This window comes from Lytechinus variegatus, chromosome 11 (assembly GCF_018143015.1).
Source record: "Lytechinus variegatus isolate NC3 chromosome 11, Lvar_3.0, whole genome shotgun sequence".
Classification (NCBI taxonomy): domain Eukaryota; kingdom Metazoa; phylum Echinodermata; class Echinoidea; order Temnopleuroida; family Toxopneustidae; genus Lytechinus; species Lytechinus variegatus.
The window spans coordinates 574,622-588,204 of NC_054750.1; the positions used below are offsets into that span (position 1 = coordinate 574,622).

Sequence of the window (13,583 nt, forward strand, 5' to 3'; positions counted from 1 at the left end):
AAAGTAGATCGATAATGGTGGCGGCTTTGGTGCACCAAACAAGCATTGCACTAAAATTTTCATCAAAATTAGATGTAAAATTTGAAATTGTGGTATAGTTATGTTTCACATATTTTTAACAAATTTTAGTGTATTGTCCTTCCTTTCAAGATATGTTGACGGAGTGACTTTAGCTGGCATTGGCATGTTGACCAGTCTGTAGTGAATCTTGAAAAGAAGAGAGCATTGGTCTAGTAGTCGCCGATTATGTAGTGTGTCCCATCAGTGGGCATCAACAGGTGTGAGGATGTAGACCTCCTGTAGTCATGGGCAACAAACCGAGCTGCTGTTCTTTGCACTTGCTCAAGGTTTCTGATAGCAGTCAAGGTGTAGGGATTCCATGTCGAACCAGGGCTTTGTAAGCTCTCGACTTCACTTCTCTTGAGCATGGCGAAAGAGTTCGGCGGATAGGTCCTAGGGTCTTGCTGGCTTTTTGCCTGATATTTTTGCAATGTGTATTCCAGCGAAGATATGGTGTTGCAGTTACTGCCAGTAGTAGTAGTAGTAGTAGTAGTAGTAGTAGTAGTAGTAGTAGTAGTAGTAGTAGTAGTAGTAGTAGTAGTAGTAGCAGAAGTAGTAGTAGTAGTAGTAGTAGTAGTAGTAGTAGTAGTAGTAGTAGTAGTAGTAGTAGTAGTAGTAGTAGTAGTAGTAGTAGTAAAGATTTAATCAAAATTAGACGTTAATTTGAAATTGTGGTATAATTTTGTTTTACATATTTTTAACAAAATTCTAAATGCATATCATTGCCAGTATTCGAATGACAGATTCGATAGTATTCGCATTATAATTCATTTTCGTTGTTGTGTGATGAAATCAATTTAATTTGTTAATAACTTTGGAAATTAAAAATTAACAAGCTCTTCTCTTATTGTCAATAGACCAAATAGTGATGACTTAGCATGCTTAATTATATTTAGAAAATAGTATTTCTCGATTTGAATTAGAATGGTAAAAAATATTTAGGAGACAAGATCGTCTCCCTCTCAGAAGCATAAAACAGAAAAAAGGTTATCACTTTTATAAATAAAGATGATTTTGGTCGAAAAAATGACAAGCAAGCAAGAAAAAGGGGGATTTTGTTCAAGTTTCTACATTTTAGGAGCATGCCAACGTAATTTCCATGGTCATGATGGTGTGGTGCATATGGTGTATAACATACTCAGCACCCCCAATCTTGTGGTGATACAATCATCATTTGATTTATAGAGTCCTCTGTCATATATTCCTTATGTCCAGTTCGCTATTTTTTTTCTCAGTGCAATGTTTGTTTCATTTATTTTATATCCATTCAACTCAACCTATCTGTGGGGGTGGACTTGACATTTTAAAAGGCACGCGTAATTGTGGTTATGGTAAGAGATGGAATCCCTTCATCTCAAATCTATTATATCAATCCGATTGAAACGGTTGACTGATTGTGATCAATGAAAACACGATATTTTTACAAAATTGACTTTTCATCAATCTTTTGTCTCTATCATGTTCCACTACATTCTGTAAAAAGACGATCAGGACCATAAACAGCCTACGCAATACACACTGGCTCACCTTCAAGGAACGAACGTAACGAAAAAAAAAAATGCAACCAATGCATCATGTTTGTACTCACTTCGAATAGGGGTATATACCATGTAAATGTTCTCTTTAGAACGATAAAATTAACTACTTGACATTGTGTGCACATTAATATTTTATTTTAATAATGTTATCAATAAATAGTGAAAAGAAGATCGGTTACTCTGTGGAAGCTTGTATGATAAAGAAATGTCTATGATTATACGTGTTCAGGAGATTGAATAGTCTAGTAAGGTTATATGTATATAATATTAAGTCATAAAGCCATTTGATGGGATACTAATTGTCAGTTTTATACACAAAGGAGTAAATCTAGTTCTCGTGTTCTTTTTTTTATCATGAATTGCATTCATTATTGGGTAATCTTTTGTAAACGACGATAGCAGTTAACCTACGCCTATTTAGAAATTAAGAACAAGCTTTCACAGAGTTACCGGTGATCTTGAAATGTAATGAAGCTATTTTACAGTTATAATATTTTAAATAGTTGACGGAATACAGAGCTGTCATGAACAGCCACAGCTATCTACAACCATATCTGGTAAAGCATACAGCCTCGCTTCCGTTTTGTCACCATCCAACTGATGGAGGTAAAGTACGGGAAGTGAGCCCAGTTTGGATGGTGTGCAACAAGGGCGTGGCAAAGACCTTGGAGATTCTATCCGTATAAGAGCCCGGATGAGAGCGTGTGTGTCCGCCATATTGAAAAGCTCGGTACATTCCCCGCCACAAAAATGCGCGTTATATTCTAATGGCGCCAGAATCCAGTTAAATCCGAGTTCCCTGAAGGATATCGTCAAGTTACGTCGTTTGCAGCACTCATCACTCTGTTGATACTGTCCACACTCCGGTTCTGCATCAACCATCTCATTATGTCGATGAGACCTCCGTCGTCGTCGATGTGGTACATGTACACCTTGTCGAAGAGTGATGTCAACACGAGGCCGAAGGTCTTCCTGGTCCGTTCGCTCAGCTGGAACGCGACCGTTTGTATATCCACTTACAAAGAGATGCGTCGTGAGTACCAAATCACATTCAACTTCTAATCCATGGTTCGTGGTCGGGTCTGACACCCACATCGACACAGCCTCGCTGATAGGAAACGACACCCAGTTCGAATCAGTGAGCGAGACTTCCTTGCTGGTGACAAATCTTCGAGGCGTATTGACTCCTATCCGAGTTGGAGATAGTAGCTGGTATATCCGAACAACAGCCGTAGTCTCTTCTCCGGTTATACCAGGAGGTGTGATGAAGAGATACAAGGTTGCGTTATGAACTGTCCGAGGCGTGTCTTGTGGAAACTGAACGGGTAGAAAGATGCGAAGCTTCCGAGGAGAGAACCAATCGAAAAATGATATATTGGTTGGAGGGCCATCTGAAACAATAATATAATAAGAATAACAATTACTCTCATGTATACATTGCGCGCAACGAAATAGATATTTTGACTGACATAGTAATTTAGGGAATCATTTTGCGCTCCGAAATTACTAGACCTTTGCCTAGCTGCTAATAAGACACAAGAGAATTTAAAATACAATATTCTTAAACAATTACAAGGTTTTAGATGAAAATGAATAATACATTATCGTGATCAAACAAGTCACTGAGCCATAATGTATAAATGAACGACAAAACAAAACGTTTGTGAAAGTTGTTATAATAACTTGACCAATATAAACCGACAATTGACGAGTTGTTTGACAATTGCGTGTAATGTCAGAAGAGGATCGAGGGTATTTGAATTCCAGTTCATCATGGCTTGGCCGTGAACCAGAATAGCCTGGTGGTTAAGTCGCTGCTCGGAAAAGCAGTAGATGGCAGGTTCGATTCCAACTAGTTCCAATTTTTCTGACTTTGATTACAAATCGAGCATACCGATCTAAAATAAAATAGGAGTAATGCCGAAAATGTGTAAACAAATTTTATCTATAAACTTCGAAAGTTATGACAGCAATCAAATAATTACCTAATAAATGGCCAAAGTTCACTGGCCTTTGACCTGGGTCATGTAACTGAAATTCGCACATGATGTCCAGTGATACTTGATTAATCTTATATCCAAGTTTTAACAACTAGACAATAAACCTTCCAACTTCTGAAAGGTGTTTCATCAACATTTTTGTCTGACAAGTTGTCTGATCTGACAACTTTCCTTGATTTTGATTGGTGAGAGGTACTGTTACTATGGTAACTGTCCAATAGGATGGGACTTGTCGGATAAACTGTCCGACGAGTCTTTTCATGAAACGCTTCCCTGATGGTAATTTAACAAATACCCCCAATTTGGCCAAAGTTCATTGACCTTATATGACCTTTGACCATGATCATGTGACCTGAAACTCGCACAGGATATTCAGTTTAAGATTGGTATGCTCGATCTGTAATACAAGCCATAAAAATTGGATCCTGTACGTGGCGTGTATAATCAGGAGAGATTGAAGAGCGCCATCATATTCAATAACAACAACACTGATCACGTGGTCTGCACTCTTAATTTTGCGCATATCATTCGTGAACTACTAGTATGCGTGAAGTAGACTTGACCTATGCGCAAAGTTTGCGCGACACTGTCGTGAACTAGTCGTGAACTGCGTGCCACTACACCGGGTGTGTGCCTACTATTCTTTGCGCCACGAAATTTAATTTTCGATGCCACGCAGTGGTACACAGTGGCACGACTAGGTTGCGGATTGGTTGCGCATAGTTCACGAACAGTTCACAAATTTGTACTGCGTGCCAAAATTTTCAACATGATGACAATTTTGGCACGCACTGCCACACGCACCTATCCGCAAACTGGCACGCATAGTTCGCACATTGGCCCGCATGAGTGCGTGACCATGCGAAAACTACACGGGTATCACAATGCGTGCAGGCACCGGTGTATATAGACTAAAGCCAGCCTGACACTTGCACGATTTTGTGTCACGCATTGCCACGACTCAAGTCGTGCCAGTGCGCAAACTAGTCGTGAACTGGCGTGAAGTGTGCGTAAACACGTCGTGACACTTCGTGACTGCGTGCCATGTCGGGACGAGAATTTTGAAATGTTCAAAATTTTGGTCACAACAAAATTTAGCGACCGGGTAGTGAACTATGCGCAAACTGTTCGTGAACTCGTCGGGACAGGCTGACACTTGCACGACTTTTGGCCACGATTTTGTCGTGGCAAGTCGTGCCATTTTGGGGCACGAACTGGGAGGCTCCCGCACTGTTTACGACTTGTTCACGCATACTTCACGACAAGTTCACGACGAGTTCACGTATAGTTCACGAATGCATGGCCGTCAGTGTCCACATTGACACGAACTGGCACGAGTTCACGCATAGTTTGCGCATAGTTTACGCACTTCCAGCATTTGCACGGCGAGTTTGCGCAATTCGGACGGTGTCGTGCTGAACTATTCGTGAACACGACGTGAGCTGTTCATGAACTATTCGTGTAAGTCGTGGCATGGCGCGCACTGCCACGCATCCTCCCGCATCGTCCCGACGAGTTCACGAACAGTTTGCGCATAGTTCATGACCCAGTCGCTAAATTTTGTCGTGACCAAAACTGAACATTTCAAAATTCTCGTCCCGACATGGCACGCAGTCACGACGTGTCACTACGTGCTTACGCACACTTCACGCTAGTTCACGACTAGTTTGCGCACTGGCACGACTTGAGTCGTGCAAATGCCCTGTTGACACTTGCACGCATTGTGGTTCCCGCATAGTTTGCGCATGGGCACGCACTCATGCGGCCAATGCGCGAGCTACGCCTGCCAGCTTGCGGATAGGTGCGTGGCAGTGCGTGAAATGTGTGCCAAAATTTCCAATATATTGGAAATAGTGGCACGCATTACAAATTCTTGAACTGTTCGTGAACTATGCGCAACCTAGTCGTGCCACTTCGTACCACTGCGTGGCATCGAATTAGAAATTTCGTGGCGCAAAGAATAGTAGGCACACCCCCGGGGTAGTGGCACGCACTTTACGACTAGTTCACGACAGGGTCGCGCATATGTCAAGCATACTTCAAGCATAGTTCACGAATGATATGCGCAAAATTGTGAGTGCAGACAACGTGATCAGTATGAGTCGTCTTAATCAACAAACGTAGAGGGTGTCAACAGAAAAACGTTGAATATTTAAATTCGCGCTAGATACGTCACAGAGTAGGGTGTCGAGAATATTTGCTGAAAGCACGTCGGGACAGTGCGTGAACACTGCGTGAATTATGCGCGAACACTGCGTGAACTATGCGCGAACTATGTGCAAACAATGCGCAAACATGTCGTGAACGTGTCGGGACACTGATATAGCCAAGTCGTGCCATAAAGTGTCCCGCACTGGCACGCATCAATGCGGGGCAATGCGGGCACCACAATGCGTGCAAGTGTCAACCGGGCAAAATGCGTGACAAAAAATCGTGCAAGTGTCAGGCTGGCTTTATGCTCCGTTGACACTTGTACGCATTGTGGTTCCCGCATAGTTTGCGCATGGGCACGCACTTATGCGAGCCAATGCGCGAGCGTTGCGTGCCAGCTTGCGGATAGGTGCGTGGCAGTGCGTGCCAGCATGTTGAAAATTGTGGCACGCATTGCAAATTCGTGAACTATGCGCAACCTAGTCGTGTCGCTGCGTACCACTGCGTGGCATCGAAATAGAAATCATTTCATGGCGCAAATAATAGTAGGCACACCCCCGGGGTAGTGGCACGCAGTTCACGACTTGTTCACGACAGGGTCGCGCATACTTTGCGCATAGGTCAAGCATACTTCAGGTTTAGTTCACGAATGATATGCGCAAAATTGTTAGTGCAGACCACGTGATCAGTATGAGTCGTCCTAATTAACGAACGTAGAGGGTGTCAACACAAGTACGTTGAATATTTAACTGAATTTGCGCAAGATACGTCATAGAATAGGGTGTCGAGAATATATGCTGAAAGAACGTCGGGACAGTGCGTGAACTATGCGCGAACACTGCGTGAGCTATACGCGAACTACGCGCAAGCAAAGCGCAGACATGTCTCGAACGTGTCGGGACATTGCGTGAACTGATATAGCCAAGTCGTGCCATAAAGTGTCCGGCACTGGCACGCATTAATGCGGGACAATGCGTACAAGTGTCAACCGGGTATTAGAGTTTGGAGGGGCTTCTGGGTGCTTGAGAAATTTTCGACGTTTGGATTTTCAATAAAATGAAAATGGCCTTATACAGTCCAAGCGGCTAGTTCACCGCCCCCTCCCCCCCCCCCCCCCCCGCCCGGGCTTAATAGTATTTCTAATATAATAGTAAAATTATGCGATGGAGTGACCCGACTGAGGAAAAAACACCACATTTAAAATGCTAAAGAATGTTTTTCATATCCATTTCATGTCTATGTATGACATTCATCAGCCCCTGATGGGGGTAAATTGCCGATTTGTCTACTGCCATCTCGTTCATTCAGCATATTGTCTACCTTCATTTAGTTTAGTGTCATTCCGTCCATCAATATTTTGTCTAACAACAATTTAGTCCAATAAGTATTTGGTCCAATCATAACTTCGTCTATTTACCATTTCGTCTATGATCATTTCGTCTCATAGTCAGTTGGTCTGAATTGGACAAAATGGCATATGGACTAAATGGCTATACTGGTTATTAGACAAAATGGTGATTGGACGAAATGGTGAGTGGATCGACCATGTGATTAGTGGACGAACTAATGGTAGACCAAATGACAGTAGACAATTTGGTAATTTGACAATGGTGTTACATTTACACTCTTTGGTGTTATGTTCAATCTCTAGGGTGTTTTAAACACCTCAAGGTGTGGTCCTCTATTAACACCAATTGGTGTCAGTTTTTTACACCACAGTTTTTACAGTGTATGATCTCTTGGATTTTAATCCATTGATAATAGAATTTCACCCTAACGAGAATCCCACTTCTGAACGAGGCTAGTGTAATGTGTTTGACGCAACGTTCTAATCAAGTCACTTTGTAAGGGCAAAGCGAAAAATGTATTTAAACACAAAGTTTATTATGTGACAACCTTTTTATGAATTCGACACAAGTCAAAGTGTCAACTTTTCCAATTATGTATTGTGTTAAGTGGCTGAATGTCGGCTGTAGACCAATATTGTTTTCAAATTTCATCACGTTTTAAGTTTTGCCTGGAGTATAAATAACAACAATGACAATGACAATCTGGAGCGTTTCATGAAAGGACTTGTCAGACGTTTTGTCCGACAAGTACTGTTTTATCCGACAGTTACTATGGTAACAGTGCCTCTCAGCCAATCATAATCAAGGAAAGTTGTCAGACCTGACAACTTGTCGGACGAAATATTGATGAAACGCTACCTGGAGTCCAAGTAGCTTTTTTTCTCATCCAGGAAAAACTTCACAACCACGGCTGACATAGTAACATTCTTCCCTTTGATATTAGAGGAAAAACAACGATAACAAAGTACAGAAGATTGGGCAATCTTTAAACTCTGATCCCTGGAATGCTTAGGAAAATGAAGTCAAAACAAATCAATAATATCTCCTAAGAGTGATAATCAAAACACCTTCACTCGATCCAAAGTTTTCGGCTATGACGTCAAACCACAAGAGTCTATTATCGTTAGAATAAAGACACCATCAATACCATGCTAGCTCACAACCAAACTGAAAACCTTAAGGGATAATCACCTCTTGATTGCCATATATTTTGTCAACTGTAAATCGATAATAAGCCAGGCAAAATTATTTTTAGCACGAGGTTTTTATAAATTCCATTAAATTAATGTTTCTCTTCTTTTCAAATCGGTTGTCTCATCGTCTTACAAAAGCCGTACTTGTCTACTTTTTGATGGATTAGAATATTATAAACCATCTTATATGTTAGCATCAAACACTTTGCGTTGTATCAACAAAATAGTAATTTGCTCCAGTTTTTCATTATCTGGAAAACTGATATAATGTTGTGTACACCGGCGCACAATCAATAAAAAGCGAGAAAAGGGAATAAGGGGGGGGGGGGGGTACATTATGGGATTTTTTTTATATTATGTCAAATCTGTCACAAAATTAAGTGTTGTGTTAAAATACTTCGCTCGCTCGCTCGCATTTTTTTCCCAATAATTTAATGTTTGTCTGCACGCCATGTCAAGTCCTATATGCCTTTCAATTTTGTTTTTTTAGAAGGGGATCATTACCAATAGTGTTTTGTATTATCATTATTTTGCTTAGATGATTTAAATATAAGAAATTAAGCACACCTATATAAGTAGGATAATTTAGACGTCGGTATATACATGCTTTAATAGTTTGATTAATGTTATGAAGCAATAAATGCAAAAAAAACTGAATCATTAACCAAAAATAGATCAATATTTCACACGTTTCAAATCAATGAAATTAGTTACTTCCAGCCCTTTATAGTAATCAAGCTCTCAAGTGTTAAATGACAATCAATTAGGATTTATCCCTTTCTTCAGAGAAGATAGGATCGATCCGTTTATATACGCGTGTCTTAACAAAAGATCAGTTTCTTTTCATGCTCTCTAGTCTTTAAGATCCTATTTTTAGATCTTACCTATCTATGTGAACGCGAGTACTCCCATCTAATATATACAATGATGCTCTTGGGCTTGACATACCTTGTTTCCTGATCCCCAAGACTACTTCTGTATTGCCATGGCCATTCATTTATTTTGACAATGATTTGTTATAATGAATTATTCATGGTGATAAAAATGGACAATGGTAGATGTTTTACAGTTAAATAAGTTATTTTTTTCTTCGGGATTCAGGGAAATATGTGATATCTACGTTTATCTTCTCGTGGTCTTTAGGGGCTTATTCCTAAATAGTTTTTACGACCACCCCTTTCCGAATTTTCCTTAAGATTACGACGATCAGCTTATTACCAAGAGCACAGAAAACTGTGAATTTCTTTTCCAAGCCATGTAAATGCGCTGTAAACAATACGCGTTCATGTGGCACTGTTTTTGTAATCTTCGAATATATTGTTTAGATGTAAATCTAAATTGTCACTTTCCTCCAAGTACATGTTCGCTCTGTCAGTTACAATAACATATTTTCCTAAAATAGCAAATCGAAATCCATAGTCATGTAGCTATTAATACATAATTCACAATCATGATGACGATTGCCAATACGACGAATATGCATCACCTTACGTATCAAAATATAAGCCATTTTTTCCAATTAAAAAATGAAAATGATTACAGATAATTAAACAAAAATGAAAGTCATTTTCCAGTGTTCGGATGATAAAATTGAATATTGTGATTGAGCACAGCTGGCCCCGTGGGGTTGATGAATGTATCACAAATCTCAACCGGGAGTGCTGTATACACTGTTAAAAAATTTATCCTTAAAGTAAAAGGAGTTCCTGCAGCAGAGTCTCGAGAACACCTGTAAATCTCACCAGATTGCGTAATCTTACATTATATATCCTTTAAAATTACAGGAAATTTGTATTTGGTGTATGGAACTTTACAAAATTTCCCCCTTTAAACAGACCTGTTCTGTTAAATTGCAGAAAAATTCCTGTTTTATGAATTTACAGAATGATTCTGTTATTGCTTTCTGCAAAATCTTCTTTTATTTTTTCTGTAAAATTAGGGGTTTTTTTAACAGTGTAGGATAATTTTTTTCCAGAAGGATTAATTGATTGAAATTTGTGGTTATGTGTAGCAAAATAAACAAATTGTTAAGATATCCATGAATTAGAGATAACTGAACATGATCAAGTAGTTGACAATGTAATTTTCATGCACTTCATTGTATCAGTCCAAAGAAGAATCCTTGGCAAAATTAATCTTATGTCAACGCCTTTTGTTTAATCATATAAATATTTTTTTCGATATTCATTTGTTTAGTGAAGTCTTAGACTCAGATGATCCCACTGTTCACATAAGTTGTAATTCGACATAAACATAAGTTGTGATTCTATTCATTATTATATCATTTATATTATTATATTGTATCCAGGGGCGGTGCCCCCTTGAAAGCCTTCATTTTTTTAAATGCAATTACACCGTTTTAACCCAATTGTGCCCCCTATGAAAATGGGAATCTTTTTTTTCCTAGTCAAATTTTCATCGCGAAAATGTGCCGCCCCCCTCCCCCTCTTTGGAAAATCTGCCATCCGCCCCTGATTGTATCAAATTATTTTGATGCTTAGAGATTTGTAAACCTGATAGATGTTTGAGGAAAATGAGTAAAAATGTACAAAACATTGGCGGGAAATTGTTTTTTTTTTTTTTGGGGGGGGAGGTACATCTCGGTTTGGATATCCACATCCAGTAAACCTTTACTTTAGCAAACCGTAACATAACGAATGTACAATATTCCCTTTCTTCTGTTTGAGGTTAAAGTTAGGTTCTAAGTAATATTTGCTTCTCTTCCTACATCCGCATGTCCACGATGGCTTAATACGTGATGACACGTTCTATCAAGCGATATAATTTCTATTGAATATCATTATCTTTATTGGTATCGTTATATCCACATTTTCATACCATTCAAAATTCCCAAATTGGGTAACTGTGCCATGTCAATTAATGTGTGAGCCCATTCTATTTTCGTGTTTATTCAGAGAATGTAAAATATTTTGAAAATAAAATCGCTGCACCAACTACGCCAACAGAAATAAAAATATTTTGATAAAGACGTTAAAACCCTGGACGTAAAGCAGGGGACGTCCCTAATTCGATCTTAGCATTGTTCTTTTAACAAGATAAATGATCTCATAAGGCCTAAATGCAAGCGCCGAGCAAGAACTCAAATGTTTGAATTTTTCATCGATATTGACATGAAAATAATATATATTGATTAGATTTTGGAATACATGTAGAACAAACAAGATGCATACATGTATCAACAGAGTAAGCGAGCGCGAGCTGAACATTCCAACCGTACTGATCTGAAAAGCCAGTGGCGTATAGATGGGAGGAGAGGGGGGGGGGGCTTGGCATGGCTCATTACACTCCTGTGATAAGGGACCTGTAGGTTTAAAGTAACACATGAAAGAGATAAATATCGCAATAATTAAATAATCTCACTAATATTAGGGATTAAATAGTGCATTCTAAGCTCTTATTACAATTATGGCAGGGCTAAGTAGGCAACAAATAAATGATACGAGCGCGAAGCGCGATCTGATTTTTTCCCCCATTCAAACATGGGAAATCACAAGCACTTTTTGTAACCACGAACAGGATAGGTAAAATGAAGCGTGAAATTATTACTTTTTCTTATTCATTCGACCTAAAAACCGGACACTTTGAGTACTGAACCAAAATGATGTCTAATTAACAATTCATGCGAGCACGAAGAGCGAGCTTAAATTTTGTGAGATTTACACCGCAAAATTGATGTTCTATGCATTTTTTGTAATAATAAAAAAGGAAGGAAATGCGTCTTCACTAAATAAATGATGTGAGCGCAAAGCACGAGCCCCAAATAATGACATATTAAGGCCTTTCTTTAATGAAGAGCACATTATATATTTTTTATATAACCATACAAACCGTTAATGCAAGCACGAAGCACTAGCAGATATACTTCTTAATATATTGACTTCAAAGAGACATTTTTAAGCGATGAATCCTTTTCTAATTATTTCCCTTCCTTATTTCTCCTTCCATTTTTTGCGCTGCTGTTAGGGGGGCGCTTCATCCCTGGTTCGGCGGATTAACAAGTCATATTTTAATACGTTACCCCGCAATAAATCATGGCACCGCCCTACGCTGATTTATTGAAGCCCTATGCTATTATAATTGAAAAGGTCCCACTTGTCGGTAATTATCTAAAGTAGGCCTATTTGATTAAAACAATAAGTCAAACATCGAATGTCTATTCGAAAATGAGATGAATGAAAGGGATGAATATTAGTAAATGAATAATTATGATCCTACCTGTACTTCTGAAGCTGTGTATTTCTTCTCGGTAGGCTGGCGAAAGATGTCTGATACTTGATGCTTCTTGTACCGACTCATAATACCGTTGATACATTTCTTGCATACGAGCATCTGACATGTTGACTCGTGCTATTTCTTCAAGAGTTGGAGGCCTCGTCATGTCTAACTTCCTAAGAATCTCATCTTGAACAAGTTTGATTTGTTCTGCCCTCCATCGTGCTTGGGACTGGGATGGGTAGTTCGTACCAGGCTCCTCCCCGTCAACACTGCTGGCTAATGGTGGCGAAGGCGCCGTCGTTGACAGTGGACCCGTCGCCGACGAATACGACACGGACGACGATGTGGAGGCTGAAGAAGGCAAGGTGGACAGCGATGATAATGTATTTCTTTTCGAGGTCAGTCTTGATTCTTGCCGGTGAGTTCCGCTACACCCAGGGCATGATGATATGATCGGTCGGGGAGCTGCCCCGACATGGGGGAGAGAAATTACGGTCAGAAACACCAGTATCGTACCTCCCTTTTTTGAAGCACTGTGTTGCTCCATTTGAAAATCGCAGAGTACCTTGAAAATTTTCCGATATATTAATTTTGATAATTGGTAATGTAGATCGCTGTCAACGGCACGGGTCCGTCTATTCTCAACCCTTTGCAAATTTGAAAAATCAATTTTCTTGCAAGTTATCAATGGTAATGGTTTGTGAATGATGGAAAGACTTTGAACTCGATACGCACGTGAAAGGAACGCTAACCCTTAGCAACGCTGACTCATGCCGGCATGGAGACTGTCGGTTTCAATGCACGGCAAATTATATTTATTGACTCACATTATGTGGGTGTTGCGAAATAGTGGTCAATAACCTTGCCTCCCTCAACACACTATCAGTTAGGGCGTCGAATAATTATTTTCCTTCCATTTATTGCAGACTTACGTCTGAAGTTGAACAAAGATTGGAAAATTAATATCTTTTTAAAATCAATGTCTGAAAAGTTAAGCTCGTAAAACTTTTTTTTATGATGAAAAACCCGTAAGCTTTTTTTTATATATTTTTAAAG

General features: G+C 39.5%; 1 protein-coding gene across 1 annotated transcript; it reads right to left on the bottom strand.

Annotated features, from left to right (window-relative positions):
- Nucleotides 1–746: 746 nt before the first annotated feature.
- On the bottom strand, nt 747–13,311 carry LOC121424566 (growth/differentiation factor 8-like). The gene is made up of 2 exons (XM_041620295.1): nt 12,528–13,311; nt 747–2,989 (listed from the first exon to the last, which is right to left on the bottom strand). The coding sequence occupies exons 1-2, from the start codon at nt 13,072–13,074 to the stop codon at nt 2,121–2,123; spliced, it is 1,416 nt and encodes a 471-aa protein (XP_041476229.1). The 5' UTR covers nt 13,075–13,311; the 3' UTR covers nt 747–2,120.
- Nucleotides 13,312–13,583: the final 272 nt, after the last annotated feature.

Excerpts from the sequence above, each read along its gene's own strand:
- LOC121424566 (XM_041620295.1), bottom strand. The coding sequence starts at position 13,074 with ATGGAGCAACACAGTGCTTCAAAAAAGGGAGGTACGATACTGGTGTTT. Across the intron at positions 2,990-12,527 it reads ACACAGCTTCAGAAGTACAG|ATGGCCCTCCAACCAATATA; the intron begins GTAGGATCATAA and ends TTATTGTTTCAG.